The sequence below is a fragment of the Ursus americanus genome, chromosome 2 (assembly GCF_024610735.1).
Source record: "Ursus americanus isolate L20-20 chromosome 2, mUrsAme1.1.p, whole genome shotgun sequence".
Classification (NCBI taxonomy): domain Eukaryota; kingdom Metazoa; phylum Chordata; class Mammalia; order Carnivora; family Ursidae; genus Ursus; species Ursus americanus.
In genome coordinates this window covers 100,434,163-100,448,054 of record NC_142128.1, presented here as the reverse complement: position 1 = coordinate 100,448,054, position 13,892 = coordinate 100,434,163, and the positions used below count along the sequence as shown (strand labels likewise).

At 38.4% G+C, this 13,892-nt stretch overlaps 1 protein-coding gene across 5 annotated transcripts in view; it reads left to right on the top strand.

Moving 5' to 3' along the window:
- The window catches only part of LIN9 (lin-9 DREAM MuvB core complex component), a 64,130-nt gene that overhangs the window by 41,021 nt on the left and 9,217 nt on the right, over positions 1-13,892 (top strand). For all 5 annotated transcript variants that reach the window (XM_045796711.2, XM_045796685.2, XM_045796706.2 and 2 more), the window contains one exon: positions 3,407-3,487. In XM_045796711.2, coding sequence (XP_045652667.1) covers positions 3,407-3,487 — 81 coding nt within the window. The remainder of the gene's footprint in view (positions 1-3,406; positions 3,488-13,892) is intronic.

The following is a 13,892-nucleotide window of genomic DNA, read 5'->3' as shown; positions in this document are numbered from 1 at the left end:
AAAGACTTAGAGGTCTTTTTTGTTGAGCTCTTCTTGGGTTTGATTTTTATTTTGCTATGTTAAGGACTCTAACGTTATAACGTATGCTCTGTCAAACCTGAATGGTTAGCTGTTAATAACCTGTGTAAATATAAAGGCCTTTATTTAGTAACCTCAGTGCATCCTGCAATTATCAGTCAACTGAGCAGTTACGATGCATTGGCTTGCTAACTAGTGATATAGACACTGAGAAATATAAGCCTCACCTGAAACAAGTATAGATTTATTATGTAGAACAATATTCCTCAATAGACTGACTCATCAGAATGTAATGAGCTGTTTGCTTTGAAAATTAGATTAAATCAGTCCTTTACTTTGAATCATAGTCTAATAATGTTTGATTTCTTTTCCTTTTTTGAAAAGAAATCTACTTTGGCTTGGGGTAGAGTATAAATAAATATATTTATAACATAACCCAATAAAATATTCCGTGTTACCACTTGCAATTGATGTTATTTTAAGGACACATCTTATCATTTAATTGCGTTTGTATAGCTTTTTGTATTCCTTGATCATATGTCGTTGGTTATCCTTGCAGTGCAGAATTTCTTTTGCCTTTTGGTTTCCAAAGTAGATAAGATATTTTTATATGAAAAGTTGAAATTATGAACAGAGCCAAGGCTTATCCTCTTCACAAATAGGACGCTTGTTTTTTAAAGAAATTCTTTCTTTTAAGTAGAGAAGTAAAAACAAAGCTAATATGACGTTTTTTTGGGGATGTGTGTATGTGGGGGGGGGAGGGAAGGGAAGGGGGGAGGGAGAGAGACACCAGCAGAGGGAGTCAGAAGCTAAGTACTACTACAGTACCTCTAAGTACTGATATTTTTATTGGTGCTGAAATATTTGGTTTCAGTGCTTAATTTTAATTTCAAAAACTAGGTATAAGGCCTACTTAAAACACTACTTTTACTATTATTTTAAGCTATCTAAGAGGTAAAAGTAAAAGTTCTCTTACGTACTTGTCTTTTGTACTATATAAGGTTTTATGAAACTCAGGCTGCTCTTGTTAATATTAAGCTTTGAAGTAGACATATGTGTGTGTGCACGTGTGTATATATATGATTTTTTTTTTTTAAGTAAGCTCTACGCCCCACATGGGGCTTAAACTCACGACCCTGAGATTGAGAATCGCACCCTCTACTGACTGAGCCATCCAGGGGCCCCTCAAGTAGACATATTTTTATTTTTTTCTGTTCTTAATATTTTTTTTCTTATGACAAAACAAGTATTAAAATTTTTTTGCAAGTTTTGGGGCGCCTGGGGGGCTCCATCAGTTAAGTGTCCAACTCTTGATTTCTGCTCAGGTCATGATCTCAGGTCTTGAGACTGAGCCCCATGTCTGGGTCTGCACTCAGCGGGGGGCCTGCTCAAGATTTTCCCCCTCTGCCCTCCCACCCTCCACCCCGCTTGCTCTCAAAAAAAAAAAAAAAGCAAGTTTCATAATTCAAGTTTACAGTGAATTTCTTTTTGAGGAAACTTTTTATTTCCTGGGGTTAGGGATTTTGAAGAATCTAAAGAAACTGATCTGCCTTCTTCAAGGGGACTCAGTTTTGAAAAGAATGAAAAAGAAACAGCATGATTTTCTATCAAAAACAAGCAACACAACACTGAAGTAGAAACAAAAAAGGAACCGTTGCCTTCATCCCATCTTTTACTGCTTCCACCTCTGAAGAATCCTATTTCCATAAAAATCCAACAACTTGGAAGAGAAGGGAGGCCTGTCCCCAGCTCTGGGCCTGCCGAGAACTAACTACAGTCTGTTCCGTAATAAGTTTGAGGCATAGCTTACTTACTAGGCCCTCTGCCTGTATCGACTTAGGCCAATTCTTAGGGTTTTTTATTATTGAAAATTTAAAGCACACAAAAGCAGACAGAATTGTTTACTGCTCCTCCGTGTGCCCAGCATCGGACTACAGCGGTTCTCAGCAACTCCCGGCTGGCTCTATTTCATCTGTTCTTCCACCTACTCTCTCCCTTTTGCATTATTTGGAAGCAAATGCCAGACATTGTATCATTTATATGTAAATCTTTTATTATGTATCTGTAAGGACTTTTTTTTTTTTTTCCCCAAAGAAACATAACTAAGGGACACTTGGCTGGCTCAGCCAGAGGAGCACGTGACTCTTAATCTCATGTCATGAGTTCGAGCCCCATGTTGGGTGTAAAGATGACCAAAAAAAAAAAAGGGGGGGGGGAAGAAGAAAGAAACTTAACTATAGCACCATTATTACATCTAAAAAGTTAACAGAATTGCCTTAATATCATCAAACGTTGAGTCAGCCTTCAGATTTTCTAGTTGTCCTTAACCATTGACTGCTCTTTTCCCCACACAACTTACTTGTTGGAGAAACTGGATTATTTGCCCAGAGAGTCTCCCACGGTGGATTTTACTGACTGAATCCTTGTATCATTCAGCATGTCCTTTTGTCTTTTGTATTTCATGTAAATTGCTCATTGAATATAGAAGTTTGATTAGATTTGGGGATTTTATTTTGTTCATTTATTTTATGTGATTACTTTTATAGGAGCTTTTGTGTTCTGATAGACCCACGCTATTTTATGTTTTTTATATAGAGTTAGCTGCCACTGATTGTCAGTGCCTAGATGCAGCCATTCATTAGGATTGCAAAATGGCACTGTTCTCGCTCTGTCACTCCTTCTTCATTTACTAACTGAAATAGTCTTTTTTTTTAAGATTGACTGATTTAGAGAGAGAGCGCGTGTGAGCACAGGGGAGGGCAGAGGGAGAGAGAATCTCAAGCAGACTCTATCATGAGCACAGAGCCTGTCCTGGGACTTGATCCCATGACCCCAACAGAAGTCAAGAGTCAGACACTTAACCAACTGAGCCCCCAGGTATCCCTGAAATAGTTTTGTGAAGAAAAGCTTCCCCTAACCTATTATCTGGTTACCTAATGGCATATAGTTCATATAGGAAAGGCAGGATAAACACGTGATTCTTTCTCTTTGTCTTCCAGCTTATAAAATAATGAGTTTGGTCACTGGCATTCTCCAATAATGGTTAATTTTTTTTTAAGTAGCTGTATGAACTCATACATTTTAACATATTGGTGCTTCCGTCCATTGCAGTGGCTATTCTTACTGGTCCCTGAATGGTCCCATGTGGGCCAGTGAAAGCTTGTTCAAACTGACTCCTGAGTCCTTTCGACATGTTCTGGTTACAATGGATTTTAAGAAAATATTTTTCTGCTAGCCAATCAGATTTATTTTTAAAAACGCCTGTGCTATATTTATTTATATTGAAACACTAAAATCTGCTAAAATATCTTAGTGGAAAATTGGTAATTTGATGTTTGTTATACTCAAATGCCTGTATTCCAAAACATCTCTTTTTCTTTGTCTGTAGACCAAATTATCAAAAATTCTCATGATTAAAAAGGAACATATCAAAAAATTAAGGGAAATGAACACAGAAGCAGAAAAATTGGTAAGGATATTTCTCTTTTTTATTTATTTGTCTACTTTTAAAATGGTGGGGACTTCTATATCTAAGGAATTAAAAATACTTTTTTGGAGAAAACCTTGAGATAAACGAGATAAATGTTATTTTTAAATCCTCACTTGCTATCTTTATCTCTTGCTATACGAAACACATGCTAAGTAAATTAGCAGTACAGTGCAGTTCATTACCCCAGACCTCATTATGCCACTGCCTATCCGGTTGGATAGGATTAATGAACGGGTGGGCTGGGTTCTTGACAGTTTGCGTGAATGTAGGATTCCTAGCCCTGGTGCCTTGACTAAGGAAGTCATGTTAACAGAGGTTATTAAAAGTGATTTAGAATAAATAAATCAAGAAATATATAAGTTGGCATATTCGGGTTATCTTGACAGGGCTTCATATCCTATTCTGTTAATCTAGTCAGTCCAAAAATATGAGAGTCAGTTTTTGTCATAGGAGAGAATTATCAGAGTTTTTTTTTTAATGTAGAAAATATTCGCTAAGAAAGGTTTTGAATTGTACTGAAAGTCATAACTTGCTTATGGATTTGTAGGATGGCAAATAGATTTCATCCCAAGTACTGTCTCCAAGTGATTGCAAATGGCCACATGGAGATTTGAAAGTAACGGAGAGCTCCGTCCTAGACCCGGGCAAGCGCCGCAGCTCGTTGCCGGCACCTGCCTTGAGCGCAGGCCTAGGGAGTCATAGCATCCGTCATCCCCAGTGCGTGCGGGCCGACAGGTGGATAAGGGATGCCCAGCTGAAAGAGGAACAGTCTTCTTTTAGGATGATGGCATTTTATCTGAACTTGACTTTGAATTTTCTAATTTGAACCTCCATTTTATGGAATTGGAAACTGAAGACCAAAGATGTCAAGGAATTTCAGTCTAAGATCATCCTGCTATTTAGTAGTACAGATACCAAAACAGGCTTCCTGGGGCGCCTGGGTGGCTCAGTTGGTTAAGTGTCCAACTCTTGATCCCAGGTCTTGATCTCAAAGTCGGGAGTTCAAGCCCCGCATTGGGCTCCAAGGTGGGCTTGGAGCCTGCTTAAAAAAACAAACAAAATAGGCTTCTTGGTCCCAGCTTAACTCATTTAGGCACAATATGAAAACAGTATTGACAGATACACAGGCTCTCAAAGATAGCAAAAAGTTAGCTATAATGTATTGCCATTATGCATCCAAACATAACAATGTGTATTCTTGCCTCTTTCCTACTAGACTCTTAATTCCTTTCTTGATTTCCAGCAGTTCTACTTCTGCCGTTTTCTCAATGCCTTTTCATTGCTCTTCACCTATATCTCTTCTAATCATTTTATCATCTCTTTCGTCTTTCTGCATAGTCTAATTATGTCACTTTCATATCCCTAGCGAGGACTTTTCCCTGTGTCTAGGTTCCACACCTTAAAGTACTGGGCTTGCCTGAACCTGGTTAGTGTTACCTACTTCGAATAGAGGCCTGATTTGATGTTGGCTTGGCTCTTGGCATGTGAGAACTTTGTAGAAGTCTAGATGGCTTGATATGTTTTATTACTTGTTTTGTTTTATTTATGATTAAAAACAATTCCCATTATAAAACTTCAAATACTGTAAGACCGATGACAACAGTAGTGCTTTATAGTACCTTCCCCATAGATGGATGTTATTTAGCTTAGCATGTGCTATAAATGTTTATATGGTAAGCACACGGACTTCTTCTTCTATGCATATACTGTCCTGTGTGGTTTTGAAAATTGTTTTCTAAACAAATTGAATTCTGTCATTATATTAACTTAATTCAATCTTTAAAAATTTCTGTATTGTACCATAATTTAGTTTATTAATAGGTATTTTGATTATTTCCATTATTTTTCTAAAATAGAGCTAAAGGGGCACCTGGGTGGCTTAGTCGGTTGAGCATCTGCCTTCGGCCCAGGTCCTGGGATTGAGCCCTGCATTGGGCTCCCTGCTCAGCGGGGAGCCTGCTTCTCCCTCTCCCTCTGCCGCTCCCCCTGCTTGTGCTCTCTTGCTCTCACTCTCTCTCTCTCTCAAATAAATAAATGGAGTCTCAATAAATAAATAAATAAATAAATAAATGAAATCGTGCTAAAGTGAGGCGCATGACTAGCTTGATCTCTGGGTCATGAGTTTGAGCCCCAGACTGGGTGTAGAGATTACTTAAATAAATATTAAATATTAATAAAATAAAATATTAAATATTAATAAATATTAAAAATAAAAATAAATAAAATGGTGCTATACCAATATCCTCCTCTCTATAGTTTTGTGCATTCATCTGTGTCTATCTGTAAGATAGAGTCTTAAAAAGTAGAATGGCTGGGCCAAAGTATATGAACATTTTTTTTTTTTTTTAAGATTTTTATTTATTTATTTGACAGAGAGAGACAGCCAGCGAGAGAGGGAACACAGCAGGGGGAGTGGGAGAGGAAGAAGCAGGCTCATAGCAGAGGAGCCTGATGTGGGACTCGATCCCGGTACGCCAGGATCACGCCCTGAGCCGAAGGCAGACGCTTTAACGACTGCGCTATCCAGGCGCCCCCAAAGTATATGAACATTTTAAAGAGTTAATGAAACTTTCTGGTTTAAGGGGGTAGGCTGAAGACACATTTTCTTCCTATCCCCTACAATTTCACATGAAATAAGATGTACAAAGAGAAATAAATAGAGTAAATGGAAGCAGACTGTTTAACAATGATTGCAAGATTTTAAAAATTTTCTGTGTTGGATGAAACACAGCAGAGATGGAACATGGCTGGGAGTCTGCATGTTGGAACCCTAAAGAGGCTCTGGCCCCAGAGTTGCACATTTGATGGAGGAATGCAGAAGTGAGGTGCACTGCTTAAAAGGAATTGATTGAATGTCTGTTTCCTCATTCCCCGTTTTCATCTTAGTGACAGAACTGGGTAAACATGACATTTACCCAAGTTAAAAAGAGAGAAGGAAACAGACGTGCCTCTAAAGAATTTGCATATGGAATTTGGGGGAAATCTGAGGCTTCTGCTTTTAGTAATGGCAGATTAGTAATTTGGATTAACCTTTCTAATCTAGATAGTTGAGAACAATCATTTCCCTGGAATAAAATATAAAAATCACCTGCTTGAAGACACTAGAGCATTAACTCGATCTTAAAGAATTACAGGGATAGAATCTGGGAAAAGAGGTAAACTCAGAAGGGGGAACCTGGCATTTAGTATTGCTTTTTTCTTCGGGGGTTTTCCACACTTTCAGAAAAGGTAGCTGAGAAACTGAGTGGCATTCCTGAAAGGTATACAAGGGGAGGGAGGACAAAAATTAGAGTCCAGAGACCACCAAGGGTTAGGGGAAGCTGGCAAACCTTCCTTGCTCTGAGTTGGAACCCCAAAAGGCAACATTGGCCCAGCTTCAAATGATCTCATCTCTAAAATGGAATTAAGGTGATTATAGAACTTGAGACCCTTAAGTAGCCCACCAGAAGTAAATATTCCTCTTGGTGGAATATAACATTACACTCAAATTATTTCTAAACTTCTTAATATACAGTGTCTGACACTCAATTTTAAATCTCAGACACAAGAGGAGACGAGATAACCCTAAAACAAACCAAAAGAAAGTATAGACAATTGGCAGATTCTAGATAATGGAATTTTTTAGACAGATTTTAAGTGCCAAAAGGTCAAAAAATAATAGACCAGAGATTCAGGAACTCCTGTGAATCTCAATGGGATAAGTAAAAAGATAAGGACTTAAAGGCACATGATAGTAAAGCTGCTAAAAACTAAACATAAAGTAAAAAATATTTAGGGGCGCCTGGGTGGCACAGCGGTTAAGCGTCTGCCTTCGGCTCAGGGCGTGATCCCGGAGTTCTGGGATTGAGCCCCACATCAGGCTCCTCCGTTAGGAGCCTGCTTCTTCCTCTCCCACTCCCCCCGCTTGTGTTCCCTCTCTCGCTGGCTGTCTCTATCTCTGTCGAATAAATAAATAAAATCTTTAAAAAAAAAAAAAAGTAAAAAATATTTAAAATACCCAGAGCCAGGGGCACCTGGCTGCCTCAGAGCATGCAGTTCTTGATCATGGGGTCATGAGTTTGAGCTCCACATAGGATGCAGAGATTACTTAAACAAGTAAAAATCAATCAATTAATTAATTAAAATAAAATAAAATAAATGAGATACCCAGACCCCAGATGGGTACTGGGCAACAATTTCTTTGATATCTGACTTCTCCACAGAACAATAGAGAACAGAAAATGGAATGACATCTTCATAGGGCTAAAACAAAATTACTACCAACCTAGATTTCTATACCCAATGAAAATTCCTTCAAGGTAAAGTAACATAAGGACTATTTGAAGACAAATTTATAGAATTTGTTACCAGAATACCTATACTAAAGGAAATTAATAAAGGTTTTGTTCAAGTAAAAGAGAAAACATGAAGAGTGCCTGAAGGGCTCAGTTGAGCATCTGCCTTCGGCTCAGGTCATGATCCCAACGTTCTGGGATTGAGCCCTGCATCGGGCTCCCTGCTCAGCGGGAAGCCTGCTTCTCCCTCTCCCTCTGCCCCTGCTTGTGTTCCCTCTCTCGCTGTCTCTCTCTCTGTCAAATAAATAAATAAAATCTTTAAAAAAAAAAAAAAAGATAGTAAAAGATGCCTAACTACCAAGCTAATCAGGGTGAGGTGGGTAGGGAAATGGAACAATAAAAATATTCAATCAGTCTTTAAAAAAAAAAAAAAAAGACAAAGGAAAGAAAAAAAATGACACCAAGCAGGGACAAGTAGAAGGGAAATAGTAAGTTGGTAGATTTAAATCTAAATATATCAGTAATAATATTAAATATAAGTGGACTAAATCTTCTGAATAAAAGGCAAAGATTGCCAAACTGGATGAAAATAAAACCCCAACTCTATGATGCATATAAGAGACACATTTAATATTAAAGTATCCTGAAAATAAAAAATTTTAAATGTATGAAAATGTATACAGTGCCGAGTTTTAAAATAGCAGTAGAGGGGCGCCTGGGTGGCACAGCGGTTAAGCGTCTGCCTTCGGCTCAGGGCGTAATCCTGGCATTATGGGATCAAGCCCCGCGTCAGGCTCCTCCACTATGAGCCTGCTTCTTCCTCTCCCACTTCCCCTGCTTGTGTTCCCTCTCTCGCTGGCTGTCTCTATCTCTGTCGAATAAATAAATAAAATCTTTAAAAAAATAAATAAATAAAATAAAATAGCAGTAGAAGATCTGATAGCTGTAGTAATACCTGACAGTAAAATTCAGGGCAACAGGTATTACTGGATATAAAGAAGTGTGCTTCTTAATGATGAAAGGTATTTCAAAATAATTTCAAAGTTATATGTACATAATAATGGCTTCCAAATTCATAAAGCAAGAATTGGCAAAATTCAAAGGAAAAAGACATTTCCACTATATAGATAAAACAACTAGTCAAAAAAATCTAATAAGGAGGGGCCCCTGACTAACTCTTGATTTTGGGATCAAGAGTTCAAGCCCCATTTGGGGCATAGGGCTTACTAAAAAAAAAAAAAAAAAAAAAAAAAAATCAACTGGATTCAATAAAACTTTTGAAAAATCAATGTTATTTTTTAAAAATCTAATAAGGATATAGATTTCAAAAACACAGTGAGCAAACTTGATCACATTGACATGTTATACCTACCACCTGCAGGATACCTATCCTTTTCAAGCTCACATAGAATATTTACAAAATTTAATTGTATGCTGGCCCTAAATAAAATCTCAACGAATTTCAGAATGATTAGACTTTTCCAGAATATGTTCTCTGATCACAGTACGAATAAGCTTAGAAGTTGATAAGAAAAAGGATTGGGGCACCTGGGTGGCTCAGTTGGTTGAGCAGCCTACTTTGATTTTGGCTCAGGTCATGATCTCAGGGTCCTGGGATTGAGCCCCAAGCCTCAGGGTCCTGGGATTGAGCCCCAAGCCGGGCTCTGCACTCAGCAGGGAGTCTGCTTGAGATTCTCTCTCCCTCTACCCCTCCCACAGCACTCGTGTGCACACACACTCTCTAGCGCTCTCTCTCAAATCTTTTTTTTAAAAGATTAAAAAAACCTTTTGTGCTTGAAAATTAACGAATGCAATGCTAAATGGCAGTAGATCAAAGAATAAATTGAGGGAAGTTTAGAAAATGTTTTGAATTGGATGGTATTGAAAATTACATACATCAACATGTTGGGCTGCAGCCATGCCTGTTTTAGAATAAAAGAACTGGGGCGCCTGGGTGGCTCAGTCAGTTAAGCATCGGCCTTCAGCTCAGGTCATGATCCCAGGATTCTGGAATCAAGCCCTGTGTTGGGCTCCCTGCTCCTCTGGAAGCCTCTTCTCCCTCTGCCTGCTGCCCCCGCCCCTTGTGTGTGCACGCACTCTCTCTCACGCGCTCTCTCTCACTGACAAATAAGTAAAACTTTTTATATAAAAAAAAGGATACAAATAACTCAAGAAAGAGGCAACATTGCTACAGTGCCTACAGACAGTAAAAAGATCATGGAAAGATATTGCTATGGATTGAATTGTGCCCCCCAGAATTGATAGGTTGAAGCCCTAACCCCTAACGTGACTGTATTTAGAGCTATGGTCTCCAAGGAGGCCGTTACGGTTGAATGAAGCCATAAGGGTGGGGCCCTAATCCAATAACACTGGTGTCCTACAAGAGGAGGAAGAGGCACAGAAATTTCTCCCTGGGTGGTGCCCCTCTTGGATGGAAGGAAGGGAGGGAGGGAGGAGGAAGGAAGGAAGAGGGGCGCCTGGGTGGCTCAGTTGTTTGGACGGCTGCCTTTGGCTCAGGTCATGATCCCAGGGTTCTGGGATCAAGCTTCTAGTCGGGCTCCCTGCTTAGTGGAGAACCTGTTTCTCCCTCTCCCTCTGCTCCTCCCCCTGCTTGTGCTCCTTCTCTCTCTCTGTCAAATAAATAAATAAAATATTTCTTAAAAAGAAAATAAAAAGAAAGAAAGATGAAACAGATAGAAAGATGAAACAGATTGATTTTAGGGGATCTCCAAGTTGTCATTAATCAACCTTCTACTCATGTTAATATCTTGATTGAGTATTACAATGCAAAACAAACATTTAATAAAATAATTCCAGTTGGTAAACATAACCTGGTCATTGGTAATAAAATATTTAAAACACGCACCTTCAGAACATCTGGCTGGCTCAGTTAGTGTGCAACTCCTGATCTCAGGGATGTGTGTTCGTGCCTCATGTTAGTTGTGGAGATTACTAGAAAATAAAAAATTTTTTTAAAGATTTTATTTATTACCTGTCAGAGAGAGAGCACGCACAAGCAGGGGAAGCGGCAAGCAGAGGGAGAAGAAGCAGGCTCCTCGCTGAGCAAGGAGCCCCCCTCTGGACTCCATCTCTGGATCCTGGGATCATGACCTGAGCCAAAGGCAGACACTCAACTGCCTGAACCACCTGGGCATCCCTAAAAAATAAAATCTTTTAAAAATAAAATAAGATAAAATAAATATTAAATAAAATATAAAGTAAAATAAAATATAAAATAAAATAAAAATATACTCATTATGTTTCCAGACAACAGGAGGAAAAATGTACCATGGTATTTTTTCTCCTAGCAAGGCACTGTCACTTAAATGTAAACCTGGAATTCAGGTTTACAGGATAAGAACAAGGCAAGAAGTTTCAGATTACCGTAGAATGATGTTTGTTTCCCAAAGAAGGAAAAGCATAAATCACATGTTTACTTAGTTGAAATTTAAATTGTTTAAAATAGCAGGTAAAACGGATGCTATCGCAAATTGTGTTGATTTTGGAAGAGATGCTAGCAACTAGTGCTATCAGAAGTATGTTAAGGTATGTTTTTGATACCTGTGTTTACTACAAACAAATGGTGGAGCAGGATGGAGTTTATTCAGAGTACCTCCTTTGTATGACATGTAACAAACAAACCCTACCTTTAAGTGGAATCATCAAAAAGGAAATAGGTGTATGATATGTGATTTGGGGATTAGTTCTAGAATGTAAACAAAATCTGGCAAATATCCTTAGAGACTGTGCCAGTTCTGGTATATTGATATAAGATATGTACAGCGCCTTGTAGAGTGGTAAAAATCACATGCTATCTTTTTTTTTTAAGATTTTATTTATTTATTTATTTATTTATTTATTTATTTATTTATTTATTTATCTGAGAGTGCGAGAGTGGGGGGTAGAGGCAGACTCCCCGCTGAGCAGGGACAACCCCCCCCCAGTCATGCAGGGACTCGATCGCAGGACCCTGAACTGAAAGCAGATGCTTAACTGACTGAGCCACCCAGGGACCCCACTATCTTTTAATCTTAACATAGCTGTTACTCATCCTAGTTTGTATATCACTTGTGAAGTGGAATTTTACAGAGCATTTCAGGGACAAATACAAATTATTCAATTTAATTCCATCTTTGCAGAACAATCCCAGATATTATAATGTGAGATTTTATTTTTCATATCTGCAGAACTAATATTTTAAAAAACCTTCCGAAATATAGCAGCTCTTTCAGATTTATGAGTCATAAATTTTCTGGGTATACATTCCATTTATTCTTTATAACTGTTTTCCCTTATTTTTCTCTGAAGCTTCAGGTTAATGACAGGAAGCTAACTGAACGTTTGCATTGCTAACCCCTAGTGTTTTTAGCACCAAGGAGAAGTAATTTTATCTACCTTATCCCCACCCAGCCTCCACCCTAACAAATATTTAATTTTATTTAATTAATTTAATTTTGAAGTTGAAAGTTAATTTATATTCTATTTTTACCAGATGTCCTGATGAGTTTATTGTTTCTCACCTCAAAGGACTAGACATACTGTATGTTCAAAGTTTATTTTCTTACGGAATTTGCAAGGAAAATAAAATATTGGTCGGATAAAGTCTCCTTTAAATTTGGAAAGCTTATGGGGCGCCTGGGTGGCTCAGATGGTTAAGCGTCTGCCTTCGGCTCAGGCCGTGATCCCAGGGTGCTGGGATCGAGCCCCGCATCAAGGCTTCCAGCTCAGTGGGGAGCCTGCTTCTCCCTCTCCCTCTGCCCCTCCCCCTGCTCACTCTGTCTCACTCTCAAATAAATACCACTTTAAAAAGAATAATAAAGCTGTTATTAAAAAAACCTGACCTTTTAAATATTTACTATAACTAAACATGATTTCCTACCAATTGCTCCTATAATAGCTAGTGTGCTTTATTTAGACTGCCACGTACACGCTGAGCGTGAAGACTGGTTAACTAGTAAACAGGTTTCTGCAGAAATCCAAATAAAAGGGAACTAAGAACATGACAGGACAATTCTGACAACACATCTGGGGCAAGAAAACCAGGACAGCAGGAAGAAGCACAGAGAGAATATTACCCAGAGAACCACCAATATGAGGTTTTTAAACATGGTTAAGACGGAATTCTCAGGGATAGATCCCTTTTCTTACTATTGAATTATTACTAACCTTTCTCTTTAGGGGCATGCGACTGGCCCACTCTGTAGAGCACGTGACTCTCAGTCTCACGGTTCTGAGTTTGAGCCCCATGTTGGGCATAGAGCTGACTTAAAAAAAACAAAACAAAACCTTTCTCTTTAAAAATGAGAATGACATATGGAAGCCTACAATCACAATTGCAATTTGGTAGCATATTGGCGATTCTAGCCAGTGTAATAAAGCAAAAAATCTACAAAGACTGGAAAGGAAGAAATAAAACCGGCTTTATTCACAGTCGATGTGGTTGTGTACCTAGGAAAGTGAAAAGAATCTGCAGATTAATTATTAGAATTAGTTTAGCAAAGTTGCTAGATTAAATATCAGTTTTTTAAAAAAGTAGTTATGTTTCCATATATCAGTATTAAGTAATTAGAAAATGAGATTTCAAAAATACCATTTAAATATATAAATGATGTAAATATAAGATGTATTAAACTTCTATGTAGAAAACTATTAAATATTGAGAGAAATTAAAGGAGACTTAAAAACAGATATATCACATTCATGATTTCAGACACAGTGTTGCAAAGGTGTGTGTTTCCCCCAACTTTATCCATAGGTGACGGAGTGTAATCCCAGAGTCCTAATCCATGTGTGCGCACATACACACATGCGTGAAGTAGATACAAATTGACAAGCTGATTCTAAAATGTATGTGCAACTACAAAGAGCTAGGATCTCCAAGGTGTTCTTGAAGAAGAGCAAGGGGGGATGACTTCCTGTCCTGGAGATCAGTACTGTACAAAGCTGGAGTCTTCACTGTGTGGTGCTGGCACAGCACAGACACGTAGCCCATGGAACAGAATAGAGAGCCCAGGAATAGACGTACACATGTGTGGACACTCGATCCATGACAAAAGTGGTTCTGCAGAGTAATGAGGAAAGAAAAGTTTTTGAATTAATTGTGCTGAGTC